This window comes from Bicyclus anynana, chromosome 19, assembly GCF_947172395.1.
Source record: "Bicyclus anynana chromosome 19, ilBicAnyn1.1, whole genome shotgun sequence".
Lineage (NCBI taxonomy): Eukaryota > Metazoa > Arthropoda > Insecta > Lepidoptera > Nymphalidae > Bicyclus > Bicyclus anynana.
This window is the reverse complement of record NC_069101.1, coordinates 8,384,489-8,403,684: the sequence shown is the minus strand read 5'-3', so window position 1 is coordinate 8,403,684 and position 19,196 is coordinate 8,384,489. Positions and strand designations below refer to the sequence as shown.

Genomic DNA, 19,196 nt, shown 5'->3' with positions numbered 1-19,196 from the left:
GTAATTAATTGTTTCTATAAAAAATAAGACATATGCACCTACTACTACTAAATTCTCAGTTTATTTTTAAGGCATGGTAGCACAAGAACTTGATAGGTTATTAAATGAAATAAGAACCAACAATTTTGTTTTATTTTAAATCCAACCTTCTGAAAATATACGATAATAACGTCTTATAGGAGGCAGATATTTAATTCTAGGGTTTCCAGTTTCCACTATCTGTCATAAACCACCATGACCATTTTCTGGCCAATTAAAAAAAAACCTATATAATAGATATTTCTAAAAATAATCTAATAAGGTGCATTTAACCAACTCATAGATATCATACAGCTCACTCAACTCCAATAGAAACAAAACTGATTATTAGTAGGCACCTAAAATAAGACCAAACTAATTTGGACTACAGACTTTGAACTGCGGTGTTTTTAACCGAACATAGTACAGTTTTATCTAATCGAATTTTCAAATTTCAATCAAAATCATTATAAAAAAGCTGTGCAGCCCTCAGTTTTGCCTACACACAGACGTTTTAACTGAACAGTTCGACTGCAGGTCTGTAGCTCGCATAAATCATCAATCAGTAACGACAAAATAATTAGGGTAAAATTCATAATTACTTGAAATTTTCGACTTGAAATTTTTCGTCTTACCAGATTTTGGACACTTGAATTTGTAATCAGAATAAAGACAAATTTAATAATAGAATAAATAAATGAGAATGCTATTTATTATTTTATTTTCATACGATACAGTTTAGTTTAGATAATCTGTAATAACTAGTAATTAAATAATAACACAGGTAGGTATATCTACTAAAAATTTAAACAAAACTCATACGATATAAAAAAAATAACCTTTTTCTTGCAGTCTCTTGGAAACCACGAATTTGATGAAGAGGTAGAAGGATTGGTACCTTTCATAAGAAACCTGACAAGTCCTATTGTGACGGCTAATCTTATAGTAAACAATGTACCTGAACTAGAAAATATACCTAATTTATACAATTCACTAGTAATAACAAAGAATGGAGTTAAAATAGGTATCATAGGTTATTTAACACCAGAGACTAAATATCTTGCACCCAAAAACAATGTTGAGTACGAAGATGAAATTGTAGCTCTTAATAGAGAAGTCAAAAGATTAAAAGATCTTCGAATACAAATTTTAATAGCCCTCGGTCATTCAGGTTTCGTAAAAGATTTGGAAATCGCTGAAAAAGTTGACGATATAGATTTAGTGATAGGTGGTCACTCAAACACTTTTCTAGTTAACAGCAATTACACAGATGAAAAACCTGAATACCCTCAAGGTCCTTATCCAGCTCTAGTAAAACAAAAATCAGGACGAATCGTTCCGGTGGTACAAGCTTATGCATACACAAAATATCTTGGAAAATTGCATCTAATTTTTGATGGCAAAGGTGAAATCGTCAAGTTTAGCGGAAACCCGATTTTATTAAATAATGATGTGCCAGAAGATCCAGAGTTATTAGAAATTGTTAAAAGATATCAAAAGGACGTTGATCAGATAAACAACAAAGTTGTTGGTAGTTCTGTTGTATTACTTGACGGAGATTCATGCCGGCTTAGAGAATGCAATATGGGCAACTTTCTTAACGACGCCATCATCGATTATACGAAAACCTATTTCAATAATAGTTCGCAGTTTTACATATCTATTATCCAAGGAGGCAGAATAAGGATATCATTAAACCACGCTGAAAAACCATTCCTTATCACAAGAGGTGATTTGATGACTATTGTACCTTATTCCGATACACTATGTGTATTAACAATGAACGGAATAGTACTTAGACAAGCTTTGGAGCATTCAGTTAAAGGTTGGCGAAAAATCGACACTCCAGGCCAATTCTTGCAGTATTCAGGTGTGGAAGTAGTATATGATTTAGCACAAAAGGCAGGTTCACGTATAGTAAAAGCGAAAGCCATTTGTACTAAATGTTCAGAGCTAAGCGATCTGCAAGATGATTATGAGTATAAAGTAATTACATCTATTTTCATAGCAGATGGAGGAGACGGTTATACAATGTTTGAGAAACTTCCAAGAGAAGTGTTGCCTTATAACGAAGTCGAAAGTGCTTTAAATTACTTAGTAAAACAAAGTCCGATACATCCAGTATTGTCAGATAGAATAATTATTCTAAATGAAGATAAAGTTACAATCATTCCAAGTGCGCGTCAAAACCCTGCACCATCAGTAGCGAATCAGTTAAATGCTAAATTATATTATTTGTTGTTGACTTTTGGACTTGTATATTACTGTTTTTGCTAAATTAGAAGTGATGTGAAGCTGATTTTTTAATGGTTGATCTCCCAGAATGAAATGATGATTAAATTTTGACAATATAATCGACTTATAGTAAGGTATTGATTTTTTTGGTGTTGGTGCGCGGTGGTAGAACAATGACTAATGACGGGATTATTTAATTTTATTTATACGTAACCACAAAATACATAATAGTAGTAACTATGGGCAAATCACTGCCACACAAGATCACCCACTAAAAAACCATCCTGTAAACTATCTTCCTTGTCCAGACATATTAAGGTTTGGGTGTTCATCAGTGTGCCTAGTGGCAGTTTTCAATGTTTTCATTCGCTTAAATTCCTTACAAATTCGCGTTTACGGTTACGCGACAGTCACCGTATGAAAACATTGAAAACTGCCACTAGGCACTAAAACTGTAATAAAAACAAGTAGGTACGGTATTAAGGACTAGGAACGTCGTCTACAGAACATTGAATAACTTTTAGGTAAGCTAGCGTTCAAGCGACCTCGCCCAGATTTTATTGCAGTGTGCTCTACTTTTTTAGCTAAATACGTATTAAATTTAAAAATAAATAGGTAATTATTTTAATTTTTAATTCGTTGCACACACACAAATTATACACACTGTTCCTATACACTTTTACACTGTTTAAATGTGGGTATAAAGAATTTGACTTTATGTAGCTATTTAGATATTTAAGTTACAGTTCTAGAGTCTGTTCTGAATAGGTACCTCCACCCGACCCTTTCATGTCTAAACACTTCCATATGTCGAGACAGGAGAATGACAAAACGTCAACCAATATCGACGGACCCGAAATGTAGCTCTCTCTATCTCTCGTAGCGTTAGGACGAAAGAGAAAGTGATACTTCATTTTCGTCGCTATTGGTCGACAAATAGGGGTGTTTTTATTACACTAGATAATAATTATGTCGTAGACGAATGGCATGTGCTATGAAGAACTGACTGATTTTTTATACTATGTATACTGTATAACCTACTGAAACTTTCACCTTCTGTTTTGATAAGGTGAAAGTTTCAAGCCTGAATTAAGTATAATTCAATTCACAGACGTTGGTTAACAGGGCGGGTGATCCACCGAAGGCCTCACATATCATCCAGGATATTTTTTTTTAAACCACCAATGTCGTTATTGTTCGAAGAGGCGACCAATTGGGCTGTTATTATTATTTTATAGAGTGGCAACACTGTCGCTGTAGGTACAGTTCGAGTTTGCTATATCACAGAACACTAATATTCCTAACGGAGGCTAGTATATTCAAAAACTTTAGTTAAGTCAGGCTTCATTGCTCATCCCATAGGCATTTACATTTTTCATGAACAAAATAAATTATACATTAAGTTTTTTATATTATATTGTTATTTTATGTCCCGTATTTTCGATACTTATTTAAAGGTAATTTAGATTTTGAAACTTTTAACATTTTGATTTGATGTTGATGCATTCCTGTTTTTGTTAAAATGCTTTTTTTAGACATAATAGTTAAAAGTTTGGCTATGTTTTTTTAGACATACGAGTTTGGCTAATGAAAGTACACTGAAATCGCAAATAGTTTCATTCATTCACATTTTAAAAAATTACAGTGCAATTATTGTAATAACTCACGTTTTGCATTTTAATTTTTTTTATAGCTAGTGAAAAAAAATGCACACAACTGAAAAGTTGGAGGTACATGTCCCGGACCGGATTCGAACCTACGCCCTCCAGAATCGGAGGCAGAGGTCATATCCACTGGGCTATCACGGTTGTGTGCATTTTAAGAAATTAAATATCACGTGCCTCAAACGGTGAAGGAAAACATCGTGAGGAAACCTGCATACCAGAGAATTTCTTAATTATCTGCGTGTGTGAAGTCTGCCAATCCGCATTGGGCCAGCGTGGTGGACTATTGGCCTAACCCCTCTCATTCTGAGAGGAGACTCGAGCTCAGCAGTGAGCCGTATATGGGTTGATAACGTATAGCTAGTGATACTTTTACACGTAGGTTGAGGCAAACATTAGCAGATTTTTCAGTGATAATTTATATGAGAGGTTAAAATGCTTCGTAACGTAACGCGTTACGGCGTCACTCTGTCTGGCTTCCCTTTCTCACACATAATTACGGCAGCAGTCATGCTCATGCGTCCTGAGACGCACATGATTTTTATTTACCTTCAGTAGCCAAACTCTACGAATGTGATTTAAATAAAACTCAAATTGTCACGATTGTTTTATTTTTTTTAATTAATAATCAAATAGTTTTTATATTATATGACAGTGGTTAAATGATTAGATAATGAAATAACAAAACGAATACCTATAGCTAGAAACTAGAGACAAACATTAATACTTATTTTAGTATACAGTTAAGTAAAATCTCCCAGTCCGTCGTATTGGGAACTTGGCCGAGATTTGTGTAAGTAATAACCACATTGACAATAATGAATTTTACAAAAAAAGCACAAACATTTTAGGTTCTAGAACCCATTACTACTAGTGTATCTATTTTTTTTTCACCTGGCGTCTCAACACATTCATTTTGTGTAGGCATTACTGGAACTTGGCTTGCTCACTGCCGTGCGCTTGGATCTAAGTATATATTCTTATGTAAAAATGCAAGATAAAATCATCCTAATTTTTCAGTTACTACGTCACGTCTTTCGCTTCATACACACTAAACAACAATGTATAGATCAGAAAAATGGAAAAACCTACGGGGGCGTTACACGTATTCTTAAGGTCAAAACCCATTATTGAGAACGCCTCGCCTACGGACAAATTACCGCGTGCAGTTACCTCGCCGACCGCTTGCCAGCAAGCGCCTACCTTACTTCGGATGTCCGAGAGCTGGTGGTCGTTTTCGGCTAAGTATTTGGGCTATTAAACGCTTGTCCTTTACCTCTTGTTAGCTACAACAAAAACTAGCCCTGTCTGGGGAGCAGAAGGATTTTTTTACGGAGAGAAAAAAATCGAAGATTAAATTAAGATTAAATTAAAATTAAATCTTTAAACAGAAAACAAATAATTATCCAGATTGTTAGTCAGGTCTTTGACTTTGCAATGCAAAATATTTTGAAAAAAAAAATTTACTGGCTTATCTAAATTAAAAAAAAGTTCACACACTCCACAGCCAGACTTCCAGTTCTGTGGTACGTTAGCATAGAAGAGGTACAGGACAAGTTTTTAATTTGACTGATAAACCTACCTACTCAAAAAATATCCTCTAGCTTTCGTACTGTACAAAGGACGTTAGTGTTCATTTACACGAGCGACAGATGCTACCGACGACTGCAGTCCTGCAGCCGTAAGCGTCCGACTAGGCGTGAGCGTCCGGCTAGCCGTGAGCGTCCTTCTAGTCGTGAGCGTCCGGCTAGCCGTAAGCGCGTCCTAGCCGGGTGGACGGCGAGGCGATATGCAGCCGGTACGTGTCCGCGGCGAGAGATGATATTTGAGCTTTCGTAGTATGTGCGCTTGGGGCAGAAAATATGGCGATATTTTTTACTTTCACTCGCAAAGCTACACAATTGTAAATACTTAAAAATGTTAAAACAAGCAATAAAACAATAACTCAAAACATAAATAAACATTTACACAAATACAAACATTATAAAGGTCTTAATAAAGATAACTCAGTCGCAACCCAACATCAATGTTCAAGTTATATCACTTAGCTTGATGTAACATAATTAGACTTAAAATAATTCTTAATAAATTGCTAATAAGCTCATATTAAATGTCTATATTCTGGCGATACATTTATCTGAATAAATTAAAGAGAAATTCTTTAAAAAAAAAAAAAACAAAAAAATAGATATTTTAAAATACACAATAGTCTTTTAACAACAACGCTAAGCATAATTATTATGGCTGAACAATATACAAAACAGTTGTCCTCTTGTACATAGTCCTGATACAATATTAAAAACATGAGAGGAACTTTGAAGGACAGAATGCTATATCACAAGGGATGAAGAGAATTTTCCATACTTTATATTTATTATTTCATAATATTCTTAATGCTAAAATAACTGCCCCCCTAGCCAAGTGGTCGTCGATTCTCTTTCTACGATCGCTAACGAAAACTAGAGAAATGTATGGGAATAGCACATCTTGATCACGTGACACGTGTCGACAGGAAATGTCATTCCCATACATCTTTCTAGTTTTCGAAGCGTTAGCGATTGTAGAAAGAGAATCGACGTGCCACTTGGCTAGAGGGGCTGTTGCTCTTTTTTGTTCAACTAATAGTTTTGGTTCTACTGATTTCAAGTTTAGTATCCTTATTTATCAACACAATTTGAATAATATACTTACAGTATCTAATATATTAATATTCATTAGAAATTTAAGTTCAACGCTTTGAATGCTTCCATTACAGAAGAGTTACCAGTTCCAGAAAAATTTGTTGGTAGCATATCTCTCCATTGAATTAACTGTGTACATCCTGTTTCTGACACTCCTTCAAATATAATTATGCATTGTTTCATAGACTCCTGACAGTCGCAGAGCTCCATGCAAGGGGCATGCGGTTCCAACATCTCAATCATTATACAAAGACGTTTATATGTTTCAATAGCTGCCTGAATGCAGCCTTTTTTCAGATTGTCCAATGTATCTGGGTCCAGTATTTTCATTTTGGCATTAAACAATTTAGGTGGTATAACTTTGTAGTCAGTCATAAACTGGAAATATGTGGGCCAATCGTTTACACAGGCTTCACACATGCATGTAAACTTGTACTGGTAATTGAGGGTGGCACGCCTCGACAGTCGTTCTTCCAAGGCATGATGGGAGCTGTAAATGTACACATATGTATATGTTAGCACTAGCTGACGCCGCGCGGTCTTACTTGCGTGGTTCCCGTAGGAATACGGGGATAATATATAGCCTTCCCCGATTAATGGGCTACCTAACACAGAAAGAATTTTTCAAATCGGACCAGTAGTTCCTGAGATTAGCCCGATCAATCAAACAAACAAACAAACTCTTCAGCTTTATAATTTTAGTATAGATATGAATATATCAAAAGCTTATAGTCATACATCATCATTATCAACATATTTTACTTAACACTTAATTAACAACCTATTATAATAAACATCAAATCAACTGAGAAATGTCATCTACCTACTGTATGATATCCATGAACGGTTGTCAGTAGGCACTGGACAATAGGGTAGTTGACTCATATCAAATTTAATACAAACAATATAAATTTTGTATAGTGACATGGAATAAGGTTCCGAAATATATTGATATCAATTAATAAAAGTTAAGGATTTCTTATAAAACTTAATTTAAATATCGCATATTTTTCAAATTTTCCAACGTCAAAAACGCTGTTGTCTATTTTGTGTTAACACACTTGATGTACTAAACGTCCTAATGTTTTTGTCAAATGCTCCATTTGTAAGAGATTTATTATAGTGACGTCATGAAACAGATAAAATACAGTCCATCAAGCCAAGCCAAGCCAAGCCAAACGGGCGTTTTGGCTTGTATTGTCAAAAACATATTAACTAAAATTTTCATGTTATCACGTCTCGAAAAAAATATGAAAAAAAGATTTCAATCTAGTTGAGTAATGAACCAGCTATGAACATTTAAACAAAAGTGTCAACTAGCCTACTGTTACAAAGGATCACAATTTGGTATATATCAACCAACATATGTCTAAGATAGTGAATTAGCCTTCTGGATTCTCTCCTTATATAGAACTTAAGCGCACAGCACTATTCAAATGAGGGTTGGCTTACAATAATGTTTATTTTTATATCAATCACTATCAGATTTTAATGCTAATGACCAGGACCAACAGCTTAACATGCTGTGCAAAGTAAAGGTTGTTGTACCAGAATCAAAAAACTAATCAAGGAAAGAGCACAGTATCAAAATGTTCTAGGAACTTACCCATAATTATCATATATTTGCATTCCTTTCTTTATAGGTCTTAGTGCAAACATAGTCATTCTTGCAGAACCCAGTTTATTGCAGCGAACAACATTGGGAGCGCAGGAGTGATTGAGGAGACTAAAGAATGCATATGCTGCACTTGCTATATTAACATCATCAACAAAATCGCCATTTTCATCATTTGCATTTGTACTAGTACCGTGCATGTTCGTAGGACTGGTCATAGAATGTAATAGCAAGAGTCCTGCTACAGTGTTCCTTATCTTTTCCTTCTCTTTATCAGAATCACTATTTAAAAATGTAGTGTTCATTTCCAAAAATCTGAGAAAAATTGCAGATGTTACAGCTTTCTGAAATATATCAGAAACAGATCTTTTCTCCAAATTCGTTGCCAATGTATGTATAGATGCATAATATTTCGAATCATATACCCATTGGCCATTAATTTTAACATGTCCACGGAATTCAGAATTGAAATTTTCATCTGCAGCATTTATAGTTTTGAACAGGTCGTCCCAACTATTGTGATCTTGGCGTGCTTTGATCACAGTCCTTAGGGCGAGTAATTCCAGTTTTGTAAAATCCATGTCTAGTAAGGTCACCATTAATGGACATTCAACAGAATGATATTCTTTCCAAGCATTGTCCTTACATTCAGTACTGCAATACAGAGCTAAGCTGCAACTGTCACATGGTAGTAGATTCATTTGTCGAGAAAGGCAGTAGCTACACCAACATAAAAGCTGAGATTTTAATAATAACCTAAAGTAAGGATCTTCTACAGCTAGCACTTCACCAACTTTTATATCCTCCTTTGCAATTACATGTCGTCCCATCTCTGCGGAGTAAACCACTTCTAGTTTGTTGCCGGCAGCCACATATCTTGAATCTTTGGTGCACTTCATTTCTAATATGTCATCCAATAAATATTCATCATTGGGTATTACAATTGCCAAGGCCTCATTACACAATTCTCGCCTTTTCATAAGCTTGCCTAATATTTTTTTGGGATATTCTAATAGCAATACACTTTCAATATCTTTAATACATTCATTGTATTTTTTCATTTCATAGAAGGCAGCTGACCTATTAGACAATGCTAAGCAATAGTTCTCAGAGCACAGTGTTGCATTTGAAAGAGCTAAGTTATAATACTGCCAAGCTTTATGGTGTTTACGTTCTTGAAAGCTTATGTTGCCTAGGTTACGGTAGAGTATAGAAAGGTTATCATTTTTCTTAGCTTCTTCCACTTTTGGAAAGGCGTTATAATCCTCAAAAATCTTATAAACAAATAGGACCCTTTTATCATTTGTATCCAATGACCACAAATGATTTGAGATTTCTATTATTTTTCCTTGAGCTGTTAACTTTGCTATCATACCTTGATAGAGCTGATCAATAATCATTTTTGTTTTTTTCTTATTGAAGCAGTATTGATTAATAGTGAATGCTTAGTTTTCTGACTGGAGGATGTCTCACTTTGCTACTCCTTTTATTGTTGTTAATTTGGGTTGTGAAATGATCTATGTCATAGAACAGAGGTTAAAAACGCAGAACATACCATTGGATAAGTCTGAAAAAGGTATTTTTTTTAATAACTTAACAATAATATAACATTACATAAGTTACACTTCATTTAAATTTTATTTCAATAATTGTTGTTTATTTTTAGTGCTCACAGATATAGTAACTGTACTGCTACACCCCAAGCTACTGGAAGAACTATTTATACCTCAACCGGTCGCAACACATGCTGTCATCAAGCAACTTCTTCAAGACATTTCTGCAACATCCATTATGAGACTTGACGACTACTCCATGGGCAAACTATGGGATCTCATGACCATGATATTCAAATGGCAGCTGTCTGTTGCAACAAACCAAAATATATTTGACATTAGCCGCCGACATTTGCGCAGCGTAAATAAACTAATGCCGGAAAACTACGCCAAGAGTATTTTTGATAATGCTTTGAGAAAATTTGAATCCCTGTCCAATATGTTTACAGACGACGATTATAATGGCCTGTGCAATACTCTAATACTTTGGTTCTCAGAATATCACACTAAAATATCAGTGCTACTTAGATTAGGCTTACAAAAGAAGGATGGTACGTTTAGTTTGCCTTCAACGATCAATACAGTGATTCTTAAAAATTTGGGCGAAAATATATACAAATATGATTCCAAAAAATCCGAAGAATATGAAAGCTGCTGTATTGAAACAAGTGAAATAAGCTACCTCCTGGGCTCAATGGAAAAAGTTGGATCATCTAAACAAAATTCTGTTAAGCTCAATTTACCTATAGACTTGGGAAATGATATGTTGCTAAACAAGATTATTAAAATAGATAATACTATTGAAGAAACCAATATAACAGCCCAAATAAAAAACAAATGTAATAACGATCTTACTTACAATGCTAAATTGCCTAGCACTCCACAACAGGATCTTGTAAAAATGCTTAGTGACACTTTTTTAGATGGTTAAATATATTTCAAGTAAGTAGTATTTAAAATAATATATTTTAATCACATTTTATCTACCATACACATTTGTGTTTATAAACTTTAATTTATAAAGATAACTGCGAGCACGATCGAAATTTGAAATGAGAATTGAGAACAGAAAAAGTGAGAGAGAGAGCAGACTGCAGAGCTAAAGATTATTGATTGTGTTTCCGGACTTCCGGTCAGGCAATACTTTCACAGTTGAGGAATTCCCATACCATAGATAGAGCATAAATCTATATGTTTAAGTACTCTAGAGAGGTTGTAAGGCTTAAGTTTAGGAATAACCTCGGCTTCTACCATTAATAAACCAAATAGTCAAAGAATCTCGGGATTCGGGATCCACTAAATCGATTTAAAAAAAATTTATACCAATTTTTAAAAGCCACGATATTTGTGAGGTTCATAAGTTATATTATATCTCCGTATTCTCACGGGACCGGGAACTACGCGGATGAAAACGCGGGCTGTCGGCTAGTATTATATTCTAAATATCTTTATCTAATAAACATTTATACGTTCTAATATTTATTTTGTCTACAATCTGTATTCGGTAATTTTTAGCGGCGCGGCGCAGCGTTAGTCAGTGTGACCATCTTTAATTTATAAATTTACCGATCCTGCCACATTTTAAAAAAAAAATCTAATCCTACTAAAAAAATGCCAAAAGCCGCCAACTCAGTTGAGCACAATATAAATTATTTTCAACCTTTTTTAACATGGTAGATGTATTTAACATCACTGTTGACTTGTGTACAATAATGTTAAATACTGTTAGATGATTAGGTCATGAAAAATGAGGCAAAAGAGGAAATTTCCATATCTCAATGTTAGTACTTGTGGTCGTTTTTGAAACGAACGTTTTGAATTAATTAAATAAAATATATTTTTTTCATTAGCTGACAACATTAATTAAGAATTTTTATCATGGCTACAAGCTTGTAACTCGCACCCTGACAGATTGTCAGTGATTTTCGCGTGAGATGAGACCAACCCTGCCAAAATCAAAAAGGAAGGCAGCTGCCACATAATTTGGTCACACTGGCGCTAGTGTCATCTCACGCCACCTACACACGTACAAGTTTACCGTCAAGTCAGAATTAGCCTGTGTAAAACTTACGCGTGTGTGTATTGCATGCGAGTCAAATAACAAGTTGTGCACACCAGGGGATTTTATCGAATTAATTTTGAATTCCTTTGAATATTTTTATTTTTAAGAGAATGTCGAGACAACTACCACATAAACAAATTTATTTTTAACTGGTGATGATGGTCACAGATTAAACAGATAGAGCTCACGGAACACGACAGTGTCGTAGTCGCTCCAAATACAAAACTAATACATTCTCGAGTCAGTACGACACGAACCGTCGCATCGGTAATTTTCATATTATTCAAGAAAAATGGAGTCTTATGTTTATAAACATTTTATGCGGATGTAAAGCAGACGCGTGATGTTTGTTTTTTATATGGGTTGTGACGGCTTCACCGCGCTGCTTGTAAAGACTCTCTGGTTACTCTGTGGTGATGGTAGACACCTTTGGATATGCTCACAATAAAAAAATATTATCAAAAATATCTTTATTTTTAATATTTACATCATTGTCACAACAAAACAGTAAAAAAAAAAGTAATACTAAAACACCATGTTTATTTACAGACATATTTTTATGAAAATGCATTTGCATGTATTCTTACTTTTTTGAAAAATAAATAATTAATAAAAGTGTAAAACAGTACCGAACAGATTTTGTATTATGTAACAACATTTTATTAAACTATTCTAAAAATATATCCTTTGAAACTTTGGCCTTTTAACAACGTCTTGGAGAAAATTACGCGAGATAATGTCATTGTGAGAGAAACTAATTAAGTTATTCACCGTTAAACATTTTGTTACAATAGTTTGTTGACAGAGTACTAGAGTACAGACAACAAGAGACAGGGAGAGTTTCGGCTTCAAGGGTAGGGCAGACAAGCACGATTAAATGCATTAATTTTACCATACCCGGACATCACCTTCTTGCCTTCTCTCATACATGCATACCGGTTAAGGACTCTATATAAGAATACCTAGGCAATGTATAAAATGAATAATACTATTTCATACATTACCTACACATTTTAGGTATTTCATACATTGCCTACACATTTTAGGTATTTTATACATTGCCTACACATTTAAGGTATTTTATACATTGCCTAGACATTATATAGAATGCTGGAGTATACACATTGCCAGTAACATTACACTAAAATTGTTTTAAAAAATACTGGTAATTTTACTAATACTCAGGGAACCATAGAACATTTTGTACAACTGAATAATGAGACGACAAGCTACCAGAATCAAGAATTTTCGTAAATAAAAAAGTTGATCGTCTCATCGAGATGACGCTACTCACGAAAAATTAACTTGTTAGTAATCAGGTGTAAAAAATGTTCTACAGATCCTTGACTATAAACCTTTGAAGTTAAAAGAGAAAGAATAATCCTGTCATTAGTGTATTTTCCTATACCTAAGAAAAATGAATGAATGAATGAATGAAATATACTTTATTGTACACCAAAAATAATAATAACAGGCAAGAAATTTACTTAAAAACTAATGTACAATTGGCGGCCTTATCGCTAATGAGCGATCTCTTCCAGACAACCAATCGAAAAAAGAGAAAATAAATACAAGGAATAATGCATAATGACGGGTGTACACATAAAAAGAGAAGTAGAAGATATATTACACTTAGATAATAATATATAAAATCAAAATCAATATATTTATATATATATATAAGAACACATACAAATATACATACATACCTACCAACAATTACATATATTCCTACATAAATAAGGATACTTACAAATATATATATATATATATATATATATAACATAAGCATACATACGAAAATTTTATTTAAATAATTTAGATGTAAAAAGTAAGAAACAAGACAACATCAACAATTATTTAAACATGAACAAATAAATAAAATCATTTAAACGAAAATAAATACGGAATGATAAAAAGGTCAAGGAGGAAAGAAGTGCATATTTACCAGTTGTTTGAAAGAAGCTAGAGATTGCGCACGCCGAGCCTCGAGAGGTAAGGAATTCCAGAGGCGAGCAGCTTTTACAGAGAATGATTTAGAATAATAGGAAGTATTATGGGAAGGAATTTTTAGAATGAAATTATCCTCAGATCGAAGTGAGCGACAATGAGAATCACTGAGAAAGTTAAATCGCTCCTTTAGATATGGGGGAGTAGCAGGGTTAAAAAGGACGTTATATAAAATAAAAAGAATGTGAGTATTCCTGCGAAGGCGAATTGAAGGCCACTTGAGTTTATCGCGAAATTCGGAAATATGATCATATTTGCGAAGTCCAAATATGAATCTTATACAAATGTTCTGAATGCGCTCAAGCTTATCAAGCAGTTCCTCACTCAAATTAAGATAACACGTGTCAGCATAATCGAGAATTGGTAGTAGGAGTGATTGTGCAAGCGCAATTTTAGTAGATACTGGAAGGAAATTTCTTAATCTTCGAAGTGACCCTATAGATGCAAACACCTTCCTACTGACCTCACTTACCTGGGGTGCCCAAGTAAAATACTTATCGAAAGTAACACCGAGGTTTTTAACCGTGTCACTAAATGGTACATGCGTTCCATCAAAAACTACACTAGGAATAGAAGCCCAATCAATGCGTGCTACCAAATTATGACTACCTATAACTATAACTTGAGTTTTGGAAGGATTCACTTTCAGACCGTATGAATTGCTCCATTGTACTATCGAATCTAAATCCTTATTTATAACATTTATTGCATTAGGCAAATCAGACAGTTTGGCCTGAACGTATATTTGGAGATCATCCGCATACAGGTGGTAGAGAGAAGAAAGCTGAAGAGTGATAGAACTAATGAAAATTGAAAAAAGGAGAGGAGACAACACGCCACCTTGTGGAACACCGGCAGAAATCGTGCACCAGTTAGATACAGAGTCATTGACTCGCACACACTGCCGGCGACCAAACAAGTAACTACGAAACCAGTCAATCACTTCAGGAGATATGTTGAGAGAACCTAGTTTAGCCAATAGAAGATCAAAATCAACATTATTAAATGCATTACTAAAATCAAGTAAGGCCAACACCGTAACACATTGATTATCCATACCAAGGCGAATATCTTCAGTAATTTTGATTAATGCAGTAGTCGTACTATGACCAGTCCGGAAACCCGATTGAAATGGGTTCGAAAGATTTTGTCTAGTTAGGAAAAGGCTTAATTGACGGTGAACTATTCGCTCAAACACTTTTGAAAGAAACGGGAGGATGGAAATGGGTCTATATTCAGAGAAACTGGAAGGATTTATTTTCTTAGGAATAGGAGTAACTTGAGCATTTTTCCAAGACGAAGGAAAGCTCCCGGAAAGAATAGAGAAATTAAATAAGGATTTGATTATCGGGGCTAAGATGTTAATGATAGGAACGATCATCTTACGACTAATGCAGTCAGTACCAACGGCATTGGAATTGACCTCGCTAATACTTCTCACAACATCACCATCAGTGATATGACAGAAAATGAAAGAAGGATCGTCAGAAGTGGGTAAAGCTATTAAATTATTTATAGTGTTTAGTTTTGTGACGTCATCAATAGCGCAAGAAGAAGAAAAATGATTATTAAGCTGATCTAAATCAAGTTTACAGGAATCATTATTCTGACGTGCTTTCCCAACTCCAAGTGACTTGAGAAATTTCCACACTCTACCGGAATCTTCTTCTTCGAGTATGGACTTATGGATATGGCGTCGTTGCATATCTCTACATAACCTGTTGCATCGATTCCGAATAGTGTGATACTTGTTCTTATTAACATCACAGTTGTTACTTTTATATTTAGCTTTTGCAGAATTCTTTTTATTTTGCAAAGCTTTAAGCTCCTGAGTAAGCCAGGGAGCAGGAAGGTGCTTAAGCCGAACTGGGCGAATCGGAGCATGCACATCGTATAGTTGCGTTAGGAGAGTGTTGAAACTATTAACTCTATCATCAATACAGGCTCCGGTAAGAACACTTGTCCAATTTATCCCTGCTGCATCATCCTTTAAGCTATCGATGTCCATATTACTAAAATTACGTTGCAGAAGAATTCTCGGTTTAGCTTTTGGGGGACGCATTTTATAGGACACATAGATCAAATCATGGTATGAAAAAGCATCAGCGGAACACTGGCCATGTTTGGCAACATGATCAAGGGAAGAGACTAATATGATGTCTAGAAGAGTTGGGCAAGAATTAGGAAATGAGTGTGTAGCTAACAGAGGGAGTATATGTAAATTAGCTGCCCTCACAAGAGTTTTTAAACGCACAGACCGCGAGTCCGATTTCAGTAAACACGTATTAAAATCCCCCATAATTATAGTATGTTTATATAAAGGAATAAATTTATCTAAAAGGTTTTCAAAAGCAGAATAGTAATCTATTGTGAGACTAGGATTATAATACACACCCAGTAACATTTTAGTGTTTGAAAAAAGTACCTCAATAAATAAATGTTCCGCTCCCGGTGCCGTCAGGGGATTTGACAAGTTTATGATGGTGAAAGGGATATGGGAACGTAGATAAATGGCTACACCACCACCGGTCCGATGAATACGGTCATTTCGTATTAATCGAAAGCCAGGAAGAGCATAGGACGTTGAAGACAAACACGGTTTAAGCCATGATTCTGATATCAGAATGGCATGGATGTTCGTGTTATCAAAAGATGAGAGCATATCTGAATAATGTGCAGGAATACTCTGAGCATTAATATGAATAATATTAAAGTTTTTCGATACATCAGAGAAGTACATATTAAGATTATCAGAAATAGAAGGAAGGCTGTAGAAACTGGAGTCACTATTTGTATCACTAAGGGTTGAAACTGAAAGGAATGCATCGTCTAGGCTTACATCTTGAATAGACATAATAAAATATATGAGAAATATGAAAAAAAAAAAAATAAATAAATAAATAAAATAACAGTAAATTAAATAAGTAAAATTAGTAAAATATATATATATATTTGTTTATATATATTTATAGTATAAATAGCAATATATACAAATATAACTAATAATAAACAAATTATAAATAAAGTATCTATATGTGTAATATAAAATTAAGATAATTATAAATAAAAATACTTTAAAAAGTGTATTAAACAAAAAAATACATAAAACTTCCTGCTGACAGTATATATGCATAGAAATAATTTACTTGAAGCCTAAGTAACAAAAGTATCCACTCATAGAACAAAAAACATTTCGAGTTAGAATTAAAACTAACAATAGTAACATTATATAATACGAATTAAAGATAAAACTAACAATAGTAGGTATACTCGTACATTTAACCATCACTAAAAGTTAAACAAACACATTGTCCTTCGTTAAACAAATCAAAGAGTACAATTATTTTAAAAATGTTAAACAAAATACGAATATATCTGTACCTACACAACAAAAACATAAGTACAAGTGACATGACAACACCTATAAGACAAAAGTATTTTATCTGCAGTATAAAAACTAAGACAATTTCTCTGTCTATACTCGTTGGAGTGTTATTCTGAGAATCAATCATGGCATTCGTCATTAGAATTTTAAATAAACAGATTATGATTACAAAAAAGTACAATTATAAAAATATTACAGGTGTTTGTATGTTACTAATATTAAAATTAAAATTACAATGGCTCAGAAAGGCTAGAACTCAGAGCTGTATAAAGTGCAAAGACTACCAATACATTATTGTCTGTGGTTTGTTTACATACCAGCGACACTGATTGGTCGGCCAAAAAAATGAGTATTATGTAGGTAGAAAGATAACTAAAGTTGCTAATAGCGAGATATCTGATTAAATAAATTAAAAAAAAAAGAAATATTATATAGCTATTAGAATAATTACAAAGTACTAAATGTATAGTTTGTTTTTGCACTGGCTTAGCTAGTATAGGCAAATAATTTAGAGAAAAACACTGCTCGTAACTATCAGACATACTTCTTCACCACTCTTTTTGATCTCGGGACTTGTGTGGAAACAATTTGTGGCTTGGTAGCAATGCCAGAGGTACCGGCTGGAGCATTGACTGATTCAGTAACACTTTGAGGATAAATGGAGTACAACTCGGACTTAGAAGTTATGGAGTGGCGCTTACCATCAGGACCAATTACCACTACTAAGCCATCCTTTGTCCAGCACTTTGATACTCCCAATTGCTGCCTGGCAGCCATAAATGTTTCGTGACGATTCTTGGTTAAAAATTCGGCCAGCGTGATCCCAGTGCCTTTAAAACTTTTTTTTCCAAACCAGACTTTATTACGTAGCCGCAAGTCACAAAATTTAACAAGAATAGGCCTTGGTTTTTCCCCTACAACTTGCCCCATTCGATGGCAACGGCTAATAGATACAGCAGAGAGCTCAGGAACTTGAAGATTTTCTTTTAGTACTTTTACTATTGTGGCGTCCACATTTTCTTTAGAAGATTCAGGAACACCATGGAGTAAAATAATTTTTCGTCTGCATCTTGTCTCTTGTTGGTCTACCTGTTTGCATAATAGTTCAACTTGGCCCTGCAGACTTGACAAAGCAGACATAACGAAGTTCCGGAAAGCAGTGAATTGAGCCGCTATATTTGACGTAGGGCTGGTTGCTGGAATAGCTGACTGTAAATTCTGCTGAAACTCTGCCATGGTCTTGTGAAAATTTTGCGATAAGTCATCCATTGACTTTAATATGGAATCCATTGTGTGCCGTATGTAGGTATCAAACTTGTGACTCGATTTAAATTGTGCTGTGCAAGTGTAATTATAAGGGATTTACCTTAATGGATTACTGTTCGCAGGTATGAACTTTTAAAACATAATTAAATAAATAAAACTTGTAAAAAACCACATAAAGTTAAATATTAAAACAGGGGAACCAAAAATACGTGTTATTTATTGCGCAACTACCCGCCGAATGTGAATAAAATAGTTAATGAAATTTGGGCTGGTGGGAGGTTTCGGTCGTGGCTGTTTACCACCCTACGGGCAAAGACGTACTGCCAAGCAATTTAGCGTTCCGGTACGATGCTGTGTAGAAACCGAAAGGAGTGTGAATTTTCATCCTCCTCCTAACAAGTTAGTCCGCTTCCATCTTAGATTGCATCATCACTTACCATCAGGTGAGATTGTAGTCAAGGGCTAGCTTGTAAAGAATAAAAAAGAAATAATGAAACAAAATAGTTTTAAAATGACGTCATACGGTCTGACGCCTATTCAACACCGCATTTAAGTTTTCGCACAAAAATTTAAATGCAAAATTTAAATGACATTCTAAAGGCACTTTTTTTAAAACATTTATAGTACACGTAGTTTATTTTCACCGCCAAGGATCACCTTTTTAATACTTAATAAAGTTATGCAATTAAATTAACCATAACCATATT

General features: G+C 34.3%; 3 protein-coding genes across 3 annotated transcripts in view; 2 read left to right on the top strand and 1 right to left on the bottom strand.

The window, feature by feature from the left end:
- The window catches only part of LOC112045364 (uncharacterized), a 69,750-nt gene extending 65,226 nt beyond the window's left edge, over positions 1 to 4,524 (top strand). The window contains exon 7 of the mRNA XM_024081516.2: positions 870 to 4,524. Within this exon, the coding sequence (XP_023937284.1) occupies positions 870 to 2,295 (1,426 nt within the window). The 3' untranslated portion in view covers positions 2,296 to 4,524. The remainder of the gene's footprint in view (positions 1 to 869) is intronic.
- On the bottom strand, positions 4,512 to 9,643 carry LOC112045334 (SET and MYND domain-containing protein 4). Its single transcript, XM_024081482.2, has 2 exons — positions 8,205 to 9,643; positions 4,512 to 7,088 (listed from the first exon to the last, which is right to left on the bottom strand). The coding sequence occupies exons 1-2, from the start codon at positions 9,611 to 9,613 to the stop codon at positions 6,632 to 6,634; spliced, it is 1,866 nt and encodes a 621-aa protein (XP_023937250.1). The 5' UTR covers positions 9,614 to 9,643; the 3' UTR covers positions 4,512 to 6,631.
- A 34-nt stretch (positions 9,644 to 9,677) lies between these two features.
- On the top strand, positions 9,678 to 10,697 carry LOC112045337 (protein OSCP1). Its single transcript, XM_024081483.2, has 2 exons — positions 9,678 to 9,789; positions 9,880 to 10,697. The coding sequence occupies exons 1-2, from the start codon at positions 9,678 to 9,680 to the stop codon at positions 10,695 to 10,697; spliced, it is 930 nt and encodes a 309-aa protein (XP_023937251.1).
- The last annotated feature ends 8,499 nt before the right edge of the window (positions 10,698 to 19,196 follow it).

Bases quoted from the DNA above. Each gene is read 5' to 3' on its own strand.
- LOC112045334 (XM_024081482.2), bottom strand. From the start codon at position 9,613: ATGATTATTGATCAGCTCTATCAAGGTATGATAGCAAAGTTAACAGCT. The intron at 7,089-8,204 runs GTAAGTTCCTAG...GTACATTTACAG, and splicing joins CAAATATATGATAATTATGG to CTCCCATCATGCCTTGGAAG.
- LOC112045337 (XM_024081483.2), top strand. From the start codon at position 9,678: ATGTCTCACTTTGCTACTCCTTTTATTGTTGTTAATTTGGGTTGTGAA. The intron at 9,790-9,879 runs GTATTTTTTTTA...GTTTATTTTTAG, and splicing joins ATTGGATAAGTCTGAAAAAG to TGCTCACAGATATAGTAACT.